Source organism: Mastacembelus armatus, chromosome 14, assembly GCF_900324485.2.
Source record: "Mastacembelus armatus chromosome 14, fMasArm1.2, whole genome shotgun sequence".
Taxonomy (NCBI): domain Eukaryota; kingdom Metazoa; phylum Chordata; class Actinopteri; order Synbranchiformes; family Mastacembelidae; genus Mastacembelus; species Mastacembelus armatus.
In genome coordinates, this window is record NC_046646.1 from 21,333,621 (window position 1) to 21,352,638 (window position 19,018).

At 38.7% G+C, this 19,018-nt stretch overlaps 1 protein-coding gene across 3 annotated transcripts; it reads right to left on the bottom strand.

Annotated features, from left to right (window-relative positions):
• Nucleotides 1–181: 181 nt before the first annotated feature.
• Nucleotides 182–18,256, bottom strand: LOC113142875 (prolyl 4-hydroxylase subunit alpha-2). 3 transcript variants are annotated; one of them, XM_026328208.1, is made up of 15 exons: nt 18,121–18,256; nt 11,650–11,752; nt 10,771–10,867; nt 10,319–10,470; nt 9,279–9,416; nt 8,163–8,402; nt 6,541–6,737; nt 6,075–6,251; nt 5,686–5,756; nt 4,760–4,859; nt 4,480–4,533; nt 3,895–3,960; nt 2,269–2,337; nt 1,579–1,675; nt 182–1,128 (listed from the first exon to the last, which is right to left on the bottom strand). In XM_026328208.1, the coding sequence occupies exons 2-15, from the start codon at nt 11,732–11,734 to the stop codon at nt 1,058–1,060; spliced, it is 1,614 nt and encodes a 537-aa protein (XP_026183993.1). In that variant the 5' UTR covers nt 11,735–11,752; nt 18,121–18,256; the 3' UTR covers nt 182–1,057. The 3 variants fall into 3 exon arrangements, 2 of the variants coding, with proteins under 2 accessions (XP_026183993.1, XP_026183994.1); XM_026328209.1 differs by lacking the exon at nt 18,121–18,256 and adding an exon at nt 17,934–18,087; XR_003296992.1 differs by lacking the exons at nt 182–1,128; nt 1,579–1,675 and having other exon boundaries at nt 3,895–4,083.
• Nucleotides 18,257–19,018: the final 762 nt, after the last annotated feature.

Below are 19,018 nucleotides of genomic sequence, written 5' to 3' on the forward strand. Positions count from 1 at the left end.
TGAAGGACAAATTGATGAAACTTACTGTATAAAGTGCAAGGACCTGCCAGCTGCCCATCATGTTTAATGTTCTGTTAGACATGTCAGACAAAGTCGACAAAATGCTGGAAGCAGAGGCAGATCCAGATCTAAGTAATAAGGATATACTGATTACAGAATAAATCTCCCCTTTAACAGTGAAAAAAGACATAAAACATTTTAATAAAACACACAGTTTACTGACTTGTCATCATGTATAAAGAGCACACAATGTAACAACACTGACAATAATTTAGGCAAAATATAAATAAAAATGTCCTCGACATGATTCAGAGGAAATGTGTTTATCTCTTAGATTTGAAAGGGTACGAAATACTTTGGATGCAAATGATAAAGAATGAAATCAAAGACTATTAGTACAATTTTAATCACAAAAAAGCTGTTAGCAAAGAACATGCAGAACTAAAGCTGATTTGTGTCAGAATAACTGATGGTAGCTGGTGGATGTTTTTCAACTCAGGTGTGATTTGTCATAACTCAACCTAGTACAGGTTTCAACTGATCTCCGAACTGAATCCATAACCAAATTTGTTACTATTTATTTAAAAAACCAGTATAACCATTCCTTCACTCGGCTTCTGCTACTTATTCAGAAATGTTACGTTTTTTAATCTGTGCATGTGAAATTGAAATAAAACTGCACTCAGAGAGAATCAGTTCCTCAGAGAACCAAAACACACAAGTATTAATTTTGGAATAAGTACATATATATTCTTTCATTTAATTCTTAATTCACTTACTTAATCAAGCCAGGGAGGTGTGGGAATGCAAGACTGAGAATAAAACTCTACAACTTCTAGTGTAAAAAAAAAAAAAAAAAACCATCCAGCTAGTTCTCAGACCCCAATGTCTTTATAATGTCTTTAGAAAACATCTGTCAATGTCGAGAAATTTAGAAGGGAAACACTTATTCACGTCTCAAATGTGTCTGTGCTGCATTATTGCCAGAGTTAAGGCACTAGGGAGTGTCTGTGTAAATGTGAGTGTGCGTGCATGTTCCTCAGGTGTGGGTCAAATTTCAGTCCACTTCTGTCAGTCCACAGGGTCTCCTGAACTCTTGTCCTCGCTCGTGAAACCACTTGTTTGACACTGAAAACACAGTGTTGAAAGTGTTAAAATGCAGGACTAATATCTCTGGACTAATATCTCAGGAAAGCCTAAATTGTCCTTTTAAGTAGCCCTGAGACAACATGAGGCTGGAGATTAAAGAAGGGCACATGAGGCTCTTGAATGCAACTCATTACCAACCAAATATGTGTGGCAGAACTGAACACAGAGATGTTGGTATTAAGACGGGAGCCTTGGCCGACTTATCCTTCTAGAACTGGTCTTATCAATTTATCAGTTTGTATAAAATCATTTGCATTTTTCAGTATTTATAATACTGGTTTAAGCCACACTGCCCACTCCTGATGTGTAATGTGTGTGGGGGGTTTTTCTTAGTAAATAATACACACGTTATTAGCTCAATTACAGTCAAAATGCAGCTAATCTCAACATATTAATACTTAAAAGTGATGAACATGAATATTCACTCACCCCATTTACTTCCTACTAAGACAGGACAGGCTGCATGCCTGGTTCTATAGTCTCCTTCTCCACTTCTGAACAGATTATACCAGAACACTGACGTCCCCTGTAGAGAGAAAAATGCCAAACCTAACATTTAGTGTGCACAGGCGGGAAGGAATAGGAAGATCCAACACACAAAGGTAAACGCTGGATAAAAAAAGAACCAAAGCACAATGTAATGCAGCAGCATGTTGACCCACAGGTTCACCCTGCCAACCTTTGACCTGTCAACATCTATATTATAAGCTGGCACGTGGGCAAAAAAGTCCATTTTGTTGCAGCACAATATTTCTAAATAAGTCAGTCAAGAATAAGCTTTTATTTGTCTGGATAATCTGTGGGTCTACATTGTCAGCTTTGTCGATTGGTCAATAAAAAATATATATATTTAAGTCTAATTAATGAACTTGTATAAGGTCTTACACAATTCTGAAAGTCCAAAAGTAAAACACTTACAGGCAATTTTCACTGACAGAGACCTCTTTAATTTAATAATTACACACTGATACTTAAATTTGCACCTATCTGTTACGGGAAATTTGGTTTCTCTTTGGTGACACCAGCAGCGTAAAGAAAGACATAATGAAACAACACATACTACAGTATAGTTTTTCTTCACACATGCAAACACAGAAACACACATACTGCTGTTCTCACCTTTTTAGGCTTGATTGCTGCTCCAAAGTCAGGGAAGACTGTGGCACCACCTGCCTCTACATCACTCATCTGAGAAAAAAAACAACAACAAACCACTTGGAAACTTTTCTATGGTGATCAACAATCCTCTTAAGATACATTTTATTAAAAACACTTGTTTTTGTGACCACAGATACGAACTTAAGTTGCTGCTGTCCACAGTGATACTCACTGCAGCACCATGTTGGCGAAGCAGTGTCATGCCTCCTAATGTGCATGAAGGCAGGAGGTTTTCCACATTTAAAACAATCAAGACACTAAATTTACAACCGATTTTCAGCAGTTTGGTTTGGCTTAGTAGCCAACACTTCAATTCAGACATTATGGCACGTGATTGTTCCCACACATTATTAATGCATGCCCATGCAGTACTATATCATTCCCAAGACTTAGCAATGCGTGGCCACAAGGTATTATGTCGTTTCCATGCGTTACTATTCCCTGTTGGTTTTGGCATTTATTTCATTAGGACATCCAAAAGCAGTACAAAAGTCTGGTGTTTACCACTAATGAGGCATGACAATGGCCAGACTGCCCCCGGCAATTTGGTGGCAAGTGAGACGCATCTCAGAAGCTCGGACGTGGCAGCTAAGTGTCTATAATGAACTGTGGCTGCTGACTAAAGCATTTATTTTAATTTTCAACGCCTGTAACATGTCACCATACAAAGCACATGTTGCTATCAGGATGCACTTTGCTTCAAAGTAACAACTGTGATAATAATAAAAAAATAAATAAAAAAATAATCATATACTTTGAAAAAATGCGTACAGTAAATACTTTGCCTTGATGGTCAGTACTCTCCAGTAATACATCACTTTCTTACTAACATATTTTCTGAATCTGAAGTTATTCAATTATGCAGTGATCTGAAGCGAATACTGTGCTGACGCTTTGTTTTCCATATATCGTGTGTTTCACTGTAAAACGGATTATTCTTGAACTTTTTGGCCATAATGTTCCAACCTCTACATCTTGTTCCCAACTTAGAAATGTATCATCATCTGTAGATCCAGTCTGTTCAAGCACAACCATACCATGCACCTCAGGGAACAATAAACTTCAATCAATCAATCAATCAAGAGTTGTTGGGGAAGAAATACATTTCGATTACATAGCTAATTCAAAAACAAAATGTTTTATCTGTCTTGTGTTGGAATTTTATTTTGTTAGCAAGGGTAAAAGTAAAGTGTGCCTTCTAAACCAGCATGTTAATGGAGGAGTGGCGAACAAAACTCTCCACAATATGTACTGGAACTGATTGACAGAAAAACTTTATTCTTAGATATTTGTCTCCAAAGTCTCTCAGCCATCCAGGTGGTGGGATATTTATCCAGCGCTATTCTCTTTCTGAAATGTGTAGAAAGTATGCAGCTGCTTGGCCTATTACATTAACTAAGTCTAGGTTTCAAACTACAGGAATGCAAAGCCAATGAGTAGATCTCTATTAAAGTCAATCAATCCGAGTCCAAAATTGAACCAGAGCTTATGCCCTTGAAGCTGAAAACACAGGAAGGATGGAGCATAGGTTTCAAGTCACTGCCACCACTGGCCTTCCGTCAACGGCGACTGGATGCACGTACTTACGTAGTTCAATACAGTTGCCACACGATTTCCAGTGCCTAATCTTTTGAAAGCATCTGGCTCATCTTTCTATAAAGATAAAATTCAAGAGTGAAAATAAATGATTGAAGCACTACACACACATGTACTTACGTAGTTTAGGAACGTAGCAAGTCTATTTCCATCGCCCTTGAAGTTGCTGTCAAAAGGACGCTGCAACAGATGTTTATAACGTTTAACCCATCGCCAAACAGAGTCGGAGTCGGAGCCCCGTCACTAAGGTCATTACTGTAACTACACTCACACCCATCATAAACGGCATCCACACAATCACCATTAATAGCTGCATATGAGAAGATCAATACAAGCAATTATGTCACTGTGTGTCTTAAGTGCTGTAATTTACTGTATTTAGGCTTAAGACAAAAATACCTTCTGCTGGGTTACAAAGTTCACAACACATTAGTCCTGTTCTGGCTTCCTTCACCAATATGTTAGCTCCTAACTTAGTGAATTGATGCTCTAAGCATACCGTAAGAAGAGTGGGATGCATGTTAAGTCATGTCATTCAATTTTCACACCCATGTTTTTGCAGACAATTGAACTCACCCTCGAGAAGTCAAAATGTGGCTCGTACTGTCCTCCCACACCATAGTTAGCGACCTGGTCATTGTTAAAGACAATTTACATGAAAATCAAAAAAACCTCCATTCACATATTTTGTACAACAGTTTGTTTTAAATACAATACGTGCTTAGACACAATCTGCATATTTGTTTCATTGTAATGATCAGCATGAACATAAATGTCATTTAAAGAAACGGATGCTAAACTTCTGCTTTTCACTTGACATGATGATGTTGTAAATTGATGTAATTCATTATTTTACCTGTAGTAACTCTGCAGTGTCGACTGTGAGGCCTGTGATATCTTCTATTCTTTGATTGACTCTGTCAATGATGGGGTCCTCCTCTCCTTCCAGCCATGCACTGAAAAAACAAAAACACATGTGAGTACCAGGACATGCAAAAGCTCTGCACCCTTTAGTTTCACACCTTCACCAGGAAACCTGTCAATATGTTGCTGCCCGAGGAGTCCATACTGTGTGCAGGTTGCTATGGGGCTTGTATTCAGCAATGTGGAGTCTGGGGCCGGCTCATGTTCGCTATGAACGTAAAAAGCAAAGTAGCTTAAAATCTATTTTGTAGCAGACAAGAAGGTTTTAGAAAGCAATTAAAAGAGGAATGACAGGAACCCTTTTCCTGCCTCTGTTGGTGCTCCAGCCGCTGGACTCATTACAGTTTGTGGTTTGTTTCTTGGTTTGTATCCACAGGGAGGCCATTACGATAATCCAAACAGAAGAAGGAAATGAAGCTCTCAGTCAACAAACACTCCTGTTTATTTGAAACCTGTCATCACTGGTCACCGACTTTTAAATAGTTTCTACCCGATTCAATCATTTTGTTGTTATTAAAACTGTAATTTCATCAGAAACGTGTGTGTTATGCTTCATCCTTTCAGTTTTCACCATATAATGTTTCAAGGACAAGATATTTAAAAAGATTAACATGACTTGTTTCATCTTTGGACAGCAGAGTTCACATTGAACACAGTATCTGAGGGCAGCTTCCTCAAATGTTTCTGGAAGTAAGTGGGCTATGACACAACTAAGATAATTGGATGAAAAAGGAAAATTCTTTCAAAATAATAAAAAAAAAAAAAAACAGCAAATACTTGGCGTGCTGTGGTTTACACTGCAAAACTCTTAATGAAAAAACTGACCATGATGAGCTCTAACTCTGCTTCTGTCTTTACCTTTTCGATACTCTGTAGTTGGCTGTGGTCAGGACACCAGTTTTGGGGTCACGGACAGTAGCTCTGGCCAGCTTAAAAAAAACAAAAAAAAAAAAGCACACACACACAGATGAAGAAAATAAGCCATAGTTTCATAGCACAATATAAATGTCATGTACTCTCACCTGTTAATTTATATATAAATATTCAGAATGTAAGAAGGATTGTCCTGTGTAACTTATTTTGTGTGTCCTCATGACAAGAGGACGCATCACTTTGTAACTGAAGTCCATTTGCTTTAGACAGGCTGTGATTTTAAAAACAATGCCTTTCATGAGCAAAATGTAGTTTAAGTTATAATGCTTGTTTCATGTCTTATATTAATTATTATTTGTTGTTTCTTGTCGTACCCTGGGTTTAGCCAGTTCCTTAATCTTCTCAATCTCCTCGTCAGACAGCATATCCAAAAAGCGCACGATGCGGGGGCTGTCCCACTCATCCTCTTCCTTAATGGGCTTCAGCAGCAGACGAGGGTTCCTCTTACCATCCTGGTAGCGGCAGAGCAGACGACTGCGCCTTGCTTCACTCTGGTAAAATATAAACAGAAAATAAAAGGCTTTTTCTCTAATCTAACCAGCTGAAAGGGCAGGTAAGAAAAAACATTTTGAAAATGACGCATCCATGTCCATCATTTTGAGAAAGCCATGAGGAAAAGAAACTGGAGTCTGATTTGTGTTCACAGCCCAGTGCTGCCAAAATCTAATTACTCAAATTTGTGTTTAAATGTGTCATGATTGTTAAGCAAAACTCTGAAACACTTCAAATACAAAAATAGTTCAATTGTATTCTCAACATACATTTCTTTTCATGTCTCACCATTTGGACCCCCTCTCCTCTGCAGAGGGCTTCATAGGTGTCTCTCTCTGGGAGGTGGTCTTTAGGTCGGATGTAGGTTCCTAGCTGGATGGGCTCCTCAGAGGCAGATTGTTGAGTCTGCTTCAGCTCATTGAGCTGCTTGAACAGTAACCGCTCAAAGTAACGAAGGTTTCCTCCGGCCCTCTCGTGACTGGGGTCTGTCAGTGCCAGAAAACAGTAGCTGAACCAATGCAGCATGAAAATTGCTTTATTTTAAAACAGCTTTGTCCTCCTCTAAACCTTCATGTCTCTAACTGCAGCTGTACTGTGGCTCCTTTACGAAAAGTAAACATAAAGTATGTTGAAACTAAAGCAGCACCTTTAAATATTAGAACAACTGCACCCCCTTGTGGTGCTGCCACTTGTCAATACATTACAATAACAGAAGTAAACACTGTGTGTTGCAGTTCAATAATTTGTTGCAAGCAGTTTGTACTTGGTGAGATGTTACACAGGAAAGATGAGGACACAGTGAAAATATATGTGCCCTTCTTCAGTGGTGCTTTCATGCTGCTTTATTTATACCAGTTCACTGCTGGCAGGTTGCACTGGTCTGATATACCAATATTTCTGCGCGTGTTGTGACAGTGAGGAAGTCACTTTTACTTTCTTCCATTTATTTGAATGTCTTACTGTATTTTTATGGTGCTACTCAAAGTAACATTTTTAATAAACAGCGACTATGGCTGACTCTTATTGGCTGTTTTGCTTTATCTGTCCATTCAACGCAACTATAGCCATTTTCCTGAGCTTAGCACAAACATTAAAAACGGGGAAACAGCCAGTTAGGCTTGACTTCACACCAACAAGTTAGCATTACTAATTAATATGCATCTCAGGTCTTTAATCCATACAAACACTGAAATGAAAATACAACAAGTTGTGGTTTTACAGAGGGCAGTGTGATTTCCTGCTTTGCTCCCTCCATCACTTGTTTCTTTCATTTCCAGGTATCTTTACGCTTGCTACTATATTTACTTTACTGTTTCACTTTCCTCTTTTCTACATGCAGGAGCTGTTATATGTGCGTATTCAACACTTATGTTTTTGTAGTACTTGATTCCACAAAGTAAGTATATATGCTCTACCGCGTTTGATTTCACTTGACATGTAAACAAGCATACCACAGCTCTAAAAAGACGACCTGCCGCTGTCAGCACAGCCCTCGACGCAGACACTAAAATAACAGTTTGAAACCACTGGCCCTGACTGTGGATGGACTACGCCCTGCTGCTGTGCCAGGCACACAGCACCACTGCAGTGAAAGAGGAGGGTCGACCACAGTACTGAATGAAACTAAGACGACAACAGATCATCAATTACCCCCACAGTCCTCTGCGGTTGTATTGATCAGCTAACTTGCATCTGTAATCAATATGTGAGGCATCTGAAAACTTCAACTGTGCTTCTTAATTACATGTTAAAAGTGTTATTTTAGATACATAAACAACTGAGACTGAACTCGATCACCCATGTATGTCTGCAAGAGCAATAATGAGGCTCATGCTGAGGTCAGTGACTGCCACATTATGAGCTTAAACAGTGGGTTCTGCGTCAGTACACTTGCCCCAGCTGCACCTTACCAATAGCCACTAGACGGCGTGTCAGCTCAACGGCTCGAGGCAGGTCTCCCATTTGGTAGACGGAGTAGCTGAGATAGTCCAAAATGTCTGCCTTGGAAATCACAGCTTCCTCCCCAGCATCCAGCTGCTTCAAGGACTGCTGCATCCACAGCACAGCGTGGTAATAGTCTCCGTCATTATACGCCGTCTTCCCCATGTCGAAGCAGTCATCCACTGTCAGCATGGCGTTGGAGTGCATACCTGGGGCATGATTCACTGGATTTAAATCCTGACCATTTGTACTGTGATTTTACTGGCCAGACATCAAGTTCTTTTCACAAACTATTTATCACCACTGGTGAAGCAACGAGTTTTTTTTTATTTTTTTATCTTAGTTAAACCTTGATGTGTTATGAATAAAAGAAGATAATCAGTACTGACCAATTTCCCCCATAAAAGCCTTTAGTAATATTTCAATGTAATTTTTCCAGGTACTTTTTTAATTCTCATTTGGATTACTAATATACTAATACTAATATAGTATTCATACTATAACTGCAATAACATGCTGCTAACACAGAGTTTAGCAGTAAAGCCCAAACCACACCACATTATTAGACCACTACTGATGTTTATCACAGTTTAAGTATATTGGACATTTTTTATTTAATCAGCTTATGAAACAAAAGGGAGACTGTTCAACTAAACATCACTGAGAAAGTTGTGTCTATTTCTACGTTTGCAGAAATTAGTACATTTTTGAACATATATATATATATTAGTTACTGGTTATAAAATAACCTGACACATTACTCAGACTCCTCCTTAACTTAGTAACCTTTGCTCTGAACTCAAACATAAACTCTTGAAGTGAGGACTGATCAACATGACCTACTTTCAAAAACGTGTTTTCTGTGACTCAAAGAAAACCCGAACTAGTTTTCACAACTGGTGCAATAAACATGCACCAATTAAAAATATATCACAGGCGGATACAGTTTGTTTTCCCCTCTCTCTCTCTATGTAAATGTGTATATATATATATATATATATATATATATATATATATATATACTACTCTGTTCTTCTTAATATATTCATGCTGCTATTAGACAGCAAGCATTCCTCCTTGATTACCTGGCAGCTTCCCTTTGGAGAAGGCCTCAGAATCTAGTTGGTAGGTGTCCTGTAGACGCATCAACGCTTTGGCTGCACCTGTTTTATCCTCCTCACCTGGGAAATACTGTCTGTGCATGGACATGTTGGAAACAAACCCTGGACAGAAGTAAGAAAAGAGTTGTAAGTTGAAAATATCAGGATGTTTATGATGATGATGAAAAAGCTTATTAATAAATCACCAAATGTACCAAATATCACACCAGTGGGTTAATGTTCAACTTCCTTAGCAACCTGAGGCTAAACCCATTTAGACTAAGAGTCTAGTCAACTCAGGGAACTAAATACAAGACAGTTTTTGAAAACACCAACTTTGTCAAAGGGTAAAGGAGAATACCATCTCTTTCCAAAACGGCTGATATAAAAAGTTTTATTATTTTGTTAGTTTTATTAAACAAAATTAAAATACTGTATGTCTTCTGTCTACTTATGTTTATAATGTTTGCATCCAGTCTCTACTCAGTTGCTGACTCATGGCCACGTATAAAGATTTCACTTGCAATACACAATACACACACACACACACACACACACACACACACACGTATATAGAGTTTATCTGCTTCACAGATATGGAGTCTAAACACGCACACATTTTCAGGCCCACACACACACAGACAAAACATGGCCAAAATATGCAGAGATGAGGAACAGCTGCAGCATGACTGTCTCTATTCTCTCCCTGCTAATGTGGGAGCAGAGCACAGCAGAAATTTCCACTCAGCAGTCAAAGCTGTGATCTCTCTAGTCACATCCTCTCTGACCACACAACCTGTGGCTGCATGTGGCCAAATCAGACTCATAGATATTACAGGAGTCGATCTTTGTGCAAATAAAGCAAGACCAACATTTATTCCTTGCCCTGTCTAAATGTCACTTATAAGACCAAGTGGTATAAAAACTAGTCTCACAGAAAACATAAGTGGTCCAAGAAGGTCTGAACCACAGCAGACCTGCCTGTTCTTATTTTACTCCCATGTTGTTCTGGTGTGTTTCCTCACCATCAGAGGGGTTCTGAAGCACCAGACTCTCCAGCTCAGACCACTCTGTGTTGAGTCTCTTCACCAGTTTGTAGGCGTTTACTGGGTGGGCGAGGTAGCCCTCTGGGTCAGAGGTGGAGACTTTGGTCAGAGCATCCAATTTGTTGGCCCAGCTATGAGACAGACAAACATAGTGTTGTTACTACTAAAAAAAAAGCTCCTGGTATAAAAACATGCAAAATATATGTTACATAAACATTGTATACACTCAGGCTACATCAGATTTTCTCAGTTTGAAACACTGAAGAACTCTATTGATACACATGGTTCATTTAATGTGTCAGTATTGCTGCTAATGAAACAGATACCACTAATATTTGTAGAAAGTGTCAGTGTGATATTGAGATTTTCTTAATGCCTTGATCTACACAGATGTAAGTTGTAAGCTTCAAGCCTCAAGGTTCAGAATGTACCTTTTGACTGCAGCAAGTTTGGACTCCTCTGCTTTTATGTACTCCTTCAGAGACTGGACCAGCTCCTTTTCTGTGTAGACCAGGTCTGTCATATGGCCTGTAGAGAGAGAGAGAGAGAGAGAGAGAGACATAGAAAAGTAGACAGATACTGAAGCTGAGTGAGAGGTGTCACTGAAGAATTCAGAATATGTGTTGACAGTTTCAGAAATGTCAGTTTAATTATAATATTTACTTTAAAACCCTTCAGACTGAGTTGCTATTTTGATAATCCTAGATGTTGCTAAGCCAAGAGCTTAGCCAAGAGAGTTTTAGCTTCAGAAACTATAAAATACGTTACTGGTACTGTTGTTTACCTCAGGCCAAGGTAAAATTAAATCCTTAGCCACAAACTCTAATTGTATAGAGTTACTGAGCAAACTGCAGCCTTTGGGGAAGTGATTAGGGTGGAGTTGGACAAGTAAACAAAATATGCTCAAACACGATTAATTCAGAGAATGAGAAGAGGAATAAGTAAACTTTCAGTTTTTTGCATGGACTATGTATCTGACTGGCCAGTGCAGTAAATCCCTTAGAGGGATGAGTTGCAGCCTGTTGACTGATGTGAATCATACTTCAGTTTGTGCAAATAAACGACACTCTTCTCACTACAAAAAAGGCAAATGAATTGTTTACGGGGTAAAATTGTTTTTTGTTTGTTTTGTTTTTTTATCATTAAGTGGGAACAAGATATACTAATTTCAAGTGCAGAAACCATAGATTGGACTCTAGTGGTCCAGTACCTCCTCTTGTGGTCCTCTCCACATGTTTATGAACTCTACTCCTATTTCCACAAAGAGTGAGAAGAAAAGCAAAAACCTTCCTGCTCATCTTTAAACTTACTGATAGAAGTGAAAATTTCTGCCTGTGTGACCCAGCAGCAGGAGAAGAGCAGAGCCCAGGAGAACAACGACAGGGACTCCCTCATTCTGTCTCTTTCAATAACCTGCAAAGGCAAACAGAACCACATCATGTCAGAAGATATTTATATAGTGGAGCTAATTTTCATGTCACAAAACGCTCCTGTAGAACAAAACTCATAACTCATTTTGCCAGAGTGTATTAAACAGTTGGGAATTTGTACCATTCATCAATGAAGCATATGTTAATCATATTTTACAGTTATTTTATATATTTTACAATCAGATATTAACACTATTCTTTGCTTTCAGATTAGATAGTCAGAAAGTCAGATCACACAATTGTCCTAGATATAAGCAAGCCTGCATCCTGACTTGGCGAACAGTTTAGGTAATGACTCTCTATTTCTGTGCTGTTTGCTGATGCTGCACCAATATTCAAAGTTTCCAGCATGTTTCCTATTAATGAGTCACTGATCCCTGCGGGGAGGCGTGCTGTCATGTTCCCCTCTTTGCCCAGCAGTTATTACAAAACAATAAGGAACAGTGAGGAAAAGGCGTATTTTTGTATCTACAGTGCAGTTTATCTGCTATTTTAACCTCAACAACATCCAGAAGAGCAACATTCATACTATAAAATCATTAAAGCACAGTGAGCAGTTGATTTAAGGTCAGTATAAGTTCATTTTGTTTTTCATTGTTACACTCTGGAGTTCAGCAAGGACACCAGACGCCTGAATGAAAAACACATGACTAATGCCATTACTAAATAAAGCTCAGTGTCCTTTGTAATGGAATTACAAACCAGAGCTCGCACTGCAAGAAGCTCACTTTCAAAATATTAACAGCAATCCTATCACAACAGTTTCCTTCACATACTACATACACATTTATATATCTACGTAACATATTTACAGTTGTATGTTTGCATGTTTTGTTTAATTAGGACTAGAAAATATTCACTAAACATTAAGTTAAAGTGCTGCCACATTGCTGTCACCACCATCCGTCCTATCAAGTGACCAATAGTGTTGCTGTAACTGGGGCAAAAAGAACATGAGCTGTACAGACTCTGAGCTGGGACGAAGCCAACAACAGGGCTGGAGTTGAAAAAGCAAGTTTAAACAATGAAGTATCACCTGAAGAAAGTACCTGTTCATAGACCAACACAGAAACCAGCTTTGTTTGTGGTTTTAGGTGAAAAGTGATACTGATCCACTTTCTCCTCTTAGATTTTGTCTAATTCAGCGTCACCACATCACTGTCCAGTAATCACTGCTTTCTGTTGCCTTTGTGCACAAACCTACACACATATCCATATACCAAGTATATACACACACTCATAAGTCTGTCATCAGTAGTATATAATCAAAGGCTTAATGAGACAGAAGGTCTGAGGTAGAAAAGTGGCACCTTAATCGTTAGTGTGGTGATAACTTCACAAATCTGCTCCAGGTGAAAAGAAATCGAGTCCCTTACATGACAGCTGCAGACAAAACACCCATCAACTTCTATTGTTGCCAAAATATGTAAAGATAAAGTTAAAGCATTAGACAGAGCCCAAATTAATGCCATAACATATTACCATGACATGTCAGTGTTCATGATTCAAGGGGCAGGGAGTCATAGAACAACACATCTGTCTGCCAGTGACATTATTAGCGGATCCTTTCTGAAGCCCTTTGGCAAACAAACATAGTCCACGGCAGATTTTGGAGTATTTGTGACAAATGGATCCTTTTAATGAGGCAAACGTTCAAGACAACCACAGCACATGGTACTGACAAACAGTCTGTGTTTAGTGAAGGGCTGTGAATTCTAATTCCACTTCAAGTATCTGAGTCCTGAAAGTTTTGTGTGAAAGCAGACTTTTCAAAAATTTAAAAGGAACGGAGGACGTTAGATCAGGTATGTGCCATAACATACATCGGTGTTTGAATATCAAACTTTTCAAAATATAACTAGACCAAAAATCACAGAGCATCACATATTTGACTAAAGAGTGAAAACATTTGATCAGGTTTCCTTGCAGTGAAAAAGAACTACTGAGCTGTTCTAACTTGTTGGGAAGTGCCAATAGGCATATTGATATGACATATTCCACAGATGTTTTAAAATAAAATCAAGCGAAATCAAAGAGACTGATTAGATTTAGGGATAGTCATTATCATATAGTCATAAAATGTGTCTGTCCATCACAATCAATGCAAATTACACGGCAGTAAACACTAGATATTCAACCAGGATCCCATGCTTTCTATAATGAACACCAATCCAGTGTTGACAGGCAGTGTTTTGGTTTACTCAATGAATGGCAGCCCAGATGCCTCTTGCTGTTTTCCTGAACTACCAATGAAAGGACCAAATCTTTCTCCTTGTAATTTACCTCCAGTGCAACCTCCCAGTTCAAACACAGCCCTGCCTGTTGTTTCAGGCTCTAACACCCATGCCACATTCCTGGGAGAGGTCCTCTTGCCGTTTACTGTGCAACATTCTCCAGACCCAACCCTTGCCTGGCATTTCTGGCAAATGTAGGAAATTAGAGAGTAGAGGATGAACCAGAGCAGGTCTATTTCATCTCCGCCCCCTGCTCAAATTAAAAAACATAAATGTCACCAGCAAACATGATCATAACCTGACCTTATTGATGAAAACAAGGTTTTTTGCTCATCATGGTGGAAAGGTTCCTCAGGTCCTTTTTCCAAACTTGGTGCTTAAATTAACAAGGATAATACCTCCTTTATCAGTTTCTGTGAATAAATTTCATCGGAACTGAATCAAAGGATCTAAACACTTTTCTTGCCAACTACTTGATTTCTCCAGACTTTGTATTTTTACACAAAGATGTGGTTCCACATGATAAAGACCCAAAGAAACACAGAGCAAAGCAATCAGGATCCAAGACCTACACTGGGCCAGGAGTTTTAAAAGGAACAACATTTGTACTGTTCTTGTTCTCTTGTTCTGCTGGACCGGACTCAATTAAATCCACAGCGAAAACCTTGGCTGCTCTGAGCAACAGCTGTATTTGGGCGCACAGGTTCCAACTGGTACTGTTACGAAAATACATCTCTTTTTTCAGTTTTGAGGGAAAGCAGATTAAAATATATGTAAAGATGAGAGGATTTCATGTTTCTGAAAAATGACTGAAATTATTTTCAAATTTTAAATTTAATAAGAAATGCGAATAGGAGAAATGCCAAAACCAAAAACTTACCAGCTGTCACAAAACAAGTGAAGCAATAGTTTAAAATTGTTACCAAATACTTGTTTCAAAAGACGTGTCAAAGCTTAAGCATTTATTAATTATGGGAAATGTTTTGAACAAACTAGACCTTTCAGGCTCATATCTGCTGAGTGTATTTAATGCGTATAAAGTGGGACAGTGAAAGGTATAAGATTAAGATAAAGACTGAGGGAACCTTAAACCACAGCCGGGCTCTTTAGAAACCACAGACCTCACTGAAAAACTCAAATGGGATTAAACAGATAGCGTGATAACAAAAGATACATGTCTTAGGAAACTGTGTGACTTAGAAAATGTGGAAATGCTGTGCATGACTCCTGCTTTCAGAGGCAGTGAGACAGTTCACAGGGTGTCTACATTTTGGCAGCAAAGACCGAATTCCAGTATTGTTATAAAAGTTAAGAGTGAGAAAGCAGACACCTACGTTCTGTTAGTAAAGAATGGGAGTGACATGTCAGCACACTGATGCCTACAAGATGCTTGCCTAGTCCTCGGTGAAGTCTGTAAAGGCTGAAAACGCTTGATGCTAAACAGATATTTTTCTGACTGATAATCAGTAAACAGGGCGGGCATGTATCCCAAGGGCAAAGAAACAAAACACACACTTAGAACACCAGTGTGTGACAAGTGATACATTCATGAATTAAAAACACACCACACACTGTATCTGCATGTGCAGTATCCACAGGCTGTGAACAAGCTCAGACAATCACAGCCTGTCAGATTAAACTACCTCTAAGAAAAAAGCCATTTCACATTCATACTTCAAATATGCTGTTGGTGCATTTTTAATCCACACTGTGGACAGAACAGTTTCTTAGCAGACTATAATTAGATTCAAATAAACCTGTTAGAGCTGATCTTTGCCTTTGCTAATGGGACAGTAAAAGTCTTTTTTTTTTTTTTATCTGATATGACTCAGGACCATCCTCACTGGTTGGTTTGCCTTCAGGCATAGTCAAACTAAGTGCACAAAGACTCGACCTTGACTTTCACTTCCCTTATCATTTCATGAGTGGAGATATTTTGATGCAATTTCACAATTTTAGAAAGCCAGCCAACCAATAGAAATATTACTAATGGCATTTTAGTCTCTCCCTGCCCTGATTCAAAGGAAGTGACTATTTCTAACAGTCTAGCTGACCCTGTAAGCTACGAACTGTCAGGAAACAGCCCAGGAGTTCTGCTGACCATATGTGGTTGAATTTTTGTTGAAAAGCATCTGCAGCCATGTTGATATTAAATTTTCTGTTATATAAATTTTGCTTTGGATGGGTAATACTGTACTGCAGGTTCACCTCTGCCTGGTGGAAGAGCCTATTAATACCACAGGGTTACTGTTCACATGTCCGGGCAGGTGTTAACATACAGAGGTACCCAGGCTCAGAAATCCATGCATTTGTTTACATAAGCAAACATGAGCACACACACAGGCTTTTTATGTGCGGGAGCTAACAAAGACACCATCCACTTCCAAAAACCTTTCCTGGAATGTAAACATTGAAGGATCATACAAATGATGTTTAATAAAAAAGACATGTTTTAAAAATAAATCACCAGCACTTTTAGATAAGTATTGTTTAAATATTTATGATAGAAACAACATACTGAACTGACTGAACATTGGCTGCAACTTGCATAAGGAACAGGAGGTAGACGTGGTGGAGAGGAGATCATGAGACTGTGCTCTAGTCCTGCTGACAAACATATGGCATCCCTTCCTATTTCTTTACAATTAAACACAATCCACTGGATGCCACCTACGAATACTTCCACTGATCCACATACAAACCTCTGCAGACCAGGGAATTATTCACTGGTGTGCACAACAGTTGATACTGGGACTGTGTGTACAGTGATATCTTGTACTATTTACCGAGGGCGGACAAAGCCAGTGTCTTTTCTTTCAGACCGATTTATGAATGAACTAAACTTCTAAACCTGTTGAACCACTGTTGATAAGCCACTCTGACCTCACTGAAATCAAAGGGTTGGTTCTAGAGCTGATAACGTTTATTAATCTGCAACTATTATTTTAACAAGTGGACAAAGCAGGATATATTTTATAGAGCAAACAAATCCTCAAGAAAGTATAATTAGAAGGTTAAAAGGTTAACGAAATTAATACTGAGTTGTGGCCTTGTTGATTCTCATGGAGACCACTGCTGGTGACATCTTGCTATAAAAAGAGATGTGATTTAAGCTGCGTAGGTTTTGCAATATCTGGAGCGAGGACTGGTCGATCAGTCGACTGATTAATCAGTGGAAATAAAATGACCTGGCAACTAATTTCTTTGATTAAGTCATTTTCATTCAAAAATACTCATTTGATGCGTCTGTGTTCCTAAATGTGAGAGTTTGTTGCAGTTACTGGTCTGAGTAAACTCTGGCGGTCACTGACAGTCTTGATGCTGTGATGGACAAAATTCACATTTTGTTATGTTTACTGGATTAAAAGATCTTATTGAGAAAATAATGGGCTGACTAATCAATAATGGAAATAATCAGTCGCAATCGTGGAGATACTGATTTCTGAGATTTCACATTTAATTCACGATGTTTAAATCAAAAAACAAAATCACCAGCACCAGCTTTTGATACTTTTAAACAAAACTTTTTATTGAGAGATTTATTTCTAAAAAGTTTCAACAAATAAATCGTCCTGTAATCATCCTCGCCTGCCGTCCCGGTGACGTCACACAGTTGTTTCTAGAAATTCCCTTCAGCTCTGGGTCCCGTTAATGTCCTGCAGCCTGTCGTGTCGTATACATGTGCACAGATTTCTATGAACTGCAGCAAAAAACACACGTCACTTTCCGCCGCAGAGTATGTGTGTAACAAACAACGCAATGTACGCAAACGCAGCCGCAAAGTTGGCGCAAAGTTTCAAAACTTTCTCCCGTTTCACTGAGAAACATTGTAGCCAGACTGCTGCTTTGAGTCTCACATTACAGTGCAGCCATCAAACATGTCCGAAATAAACACACACCTCGTGAAGTGATGACCCGTTGTTACTTTACCTTTTTGGTCCAAATCCTCAGCGTCTGGATTCACTTTCCCCCTCAGAGAAACGAACCTGTAGGAGCCAGTTCTTGACAACCAGCCCAGCATGTTCGGAACACACGCGAGCTCAACGACTCAGCCCCTTTCAGTGATGCACAGAAGGTTTCTGTAGCTAATTACATGCGATATTTAATGTCATCTTACCTTGATTCTCTTGGATTTCAAAGGGCAACGTCACGCCTTGATATGTGGGCACAATCTTAACTGTACACCCCGAGATTCCGAGCAGCACAGAGGGGTTTTAGTCCCTGCCACGTATAGAACTTCCCTAAGAGCGCACCTTAATACTCAGAGTAGAAGCGCAGGGACATTCCATTCCTGTTTGCCTCCATGTGACTTTTGGTACTCATACCAGAAAAGCAAACATTTTAGAACTTAGAATTTAAGGGTGGTGCACAGTTTACTTGTTTATCTAATATAAATGAAAACAAAAATTTTAAAAAATGATAAAAAATAAACAAATGAAACATACCAATTTGTTATTGTTGAGCGTGTTCTAAAGTAATATCGATAATTGTGAATTTGTGTAACTTGCTGAAAGCATCCACTAATCACACCTTCATCATCATTGTGTTGTAATTTTCATATTTTACTACGAGAAAAAAAATGCGTGTTGTGCGTGTAGGATGTTATTTGTGTGAAAAGTAAAAATGATGGGGTTAAAAGCATCCCTGTGACAAATTTTATGGCTTTATTAATATTTGTGTTTATGGTAAGGGATGGATTAACTAAAACCAGAACAATAAACTTGCTGTAAATGTAGCAAAAACCCTTTAACATATTTACATTTTGCTCTTGCAGAATCAATAAGGGTAATGAATGGACACTTTTTGCTTACAGTTCCGTCTTTTAGTATTTTTACGGTAATGTAATCCATGCAGTCCGTCACGTTTACAGTTTGATTGTGTGTTTCCAGGTCTTGTTTTCTGATGGAATGAACATCATCTGGAGAAAAATACTAGGACATGTCCTTTCAGTCCTCTGCTGCTCTTAAATTTTCTGTGTTTCTGTTTTGTCCCCCCCTTTTGTGTTTCTATGGGGG

What these genes read in the sequence shown, in the direction of transcription:
- LOC113142875 (XM_026328208.1), bottom strand. Translation starts at nt 11,734, where the DNA reads ATGAGGGAGTCCCTGTCGTTGTTCTCCTGGGCTCTGCTCTTCTCCTGC. An exon ending in AACTACAGAGTATCGAAAAG is followed by an intron (nt 4,860 to 5,685) that starts GTAAAGACAGAA and finishes TTGTTTTTTCAG; the next exon opens with TGCATGGCTGGAAGGAGAGG. An exon ending in ACACTGCAGAGTTACTACAG is followed by an intron (nt 4,534 to 4,759) that starts GTAAAATAATGA and finishes AACAATGACCAG; the next exon opens with GTCGCTAACTATGGTGTGGG.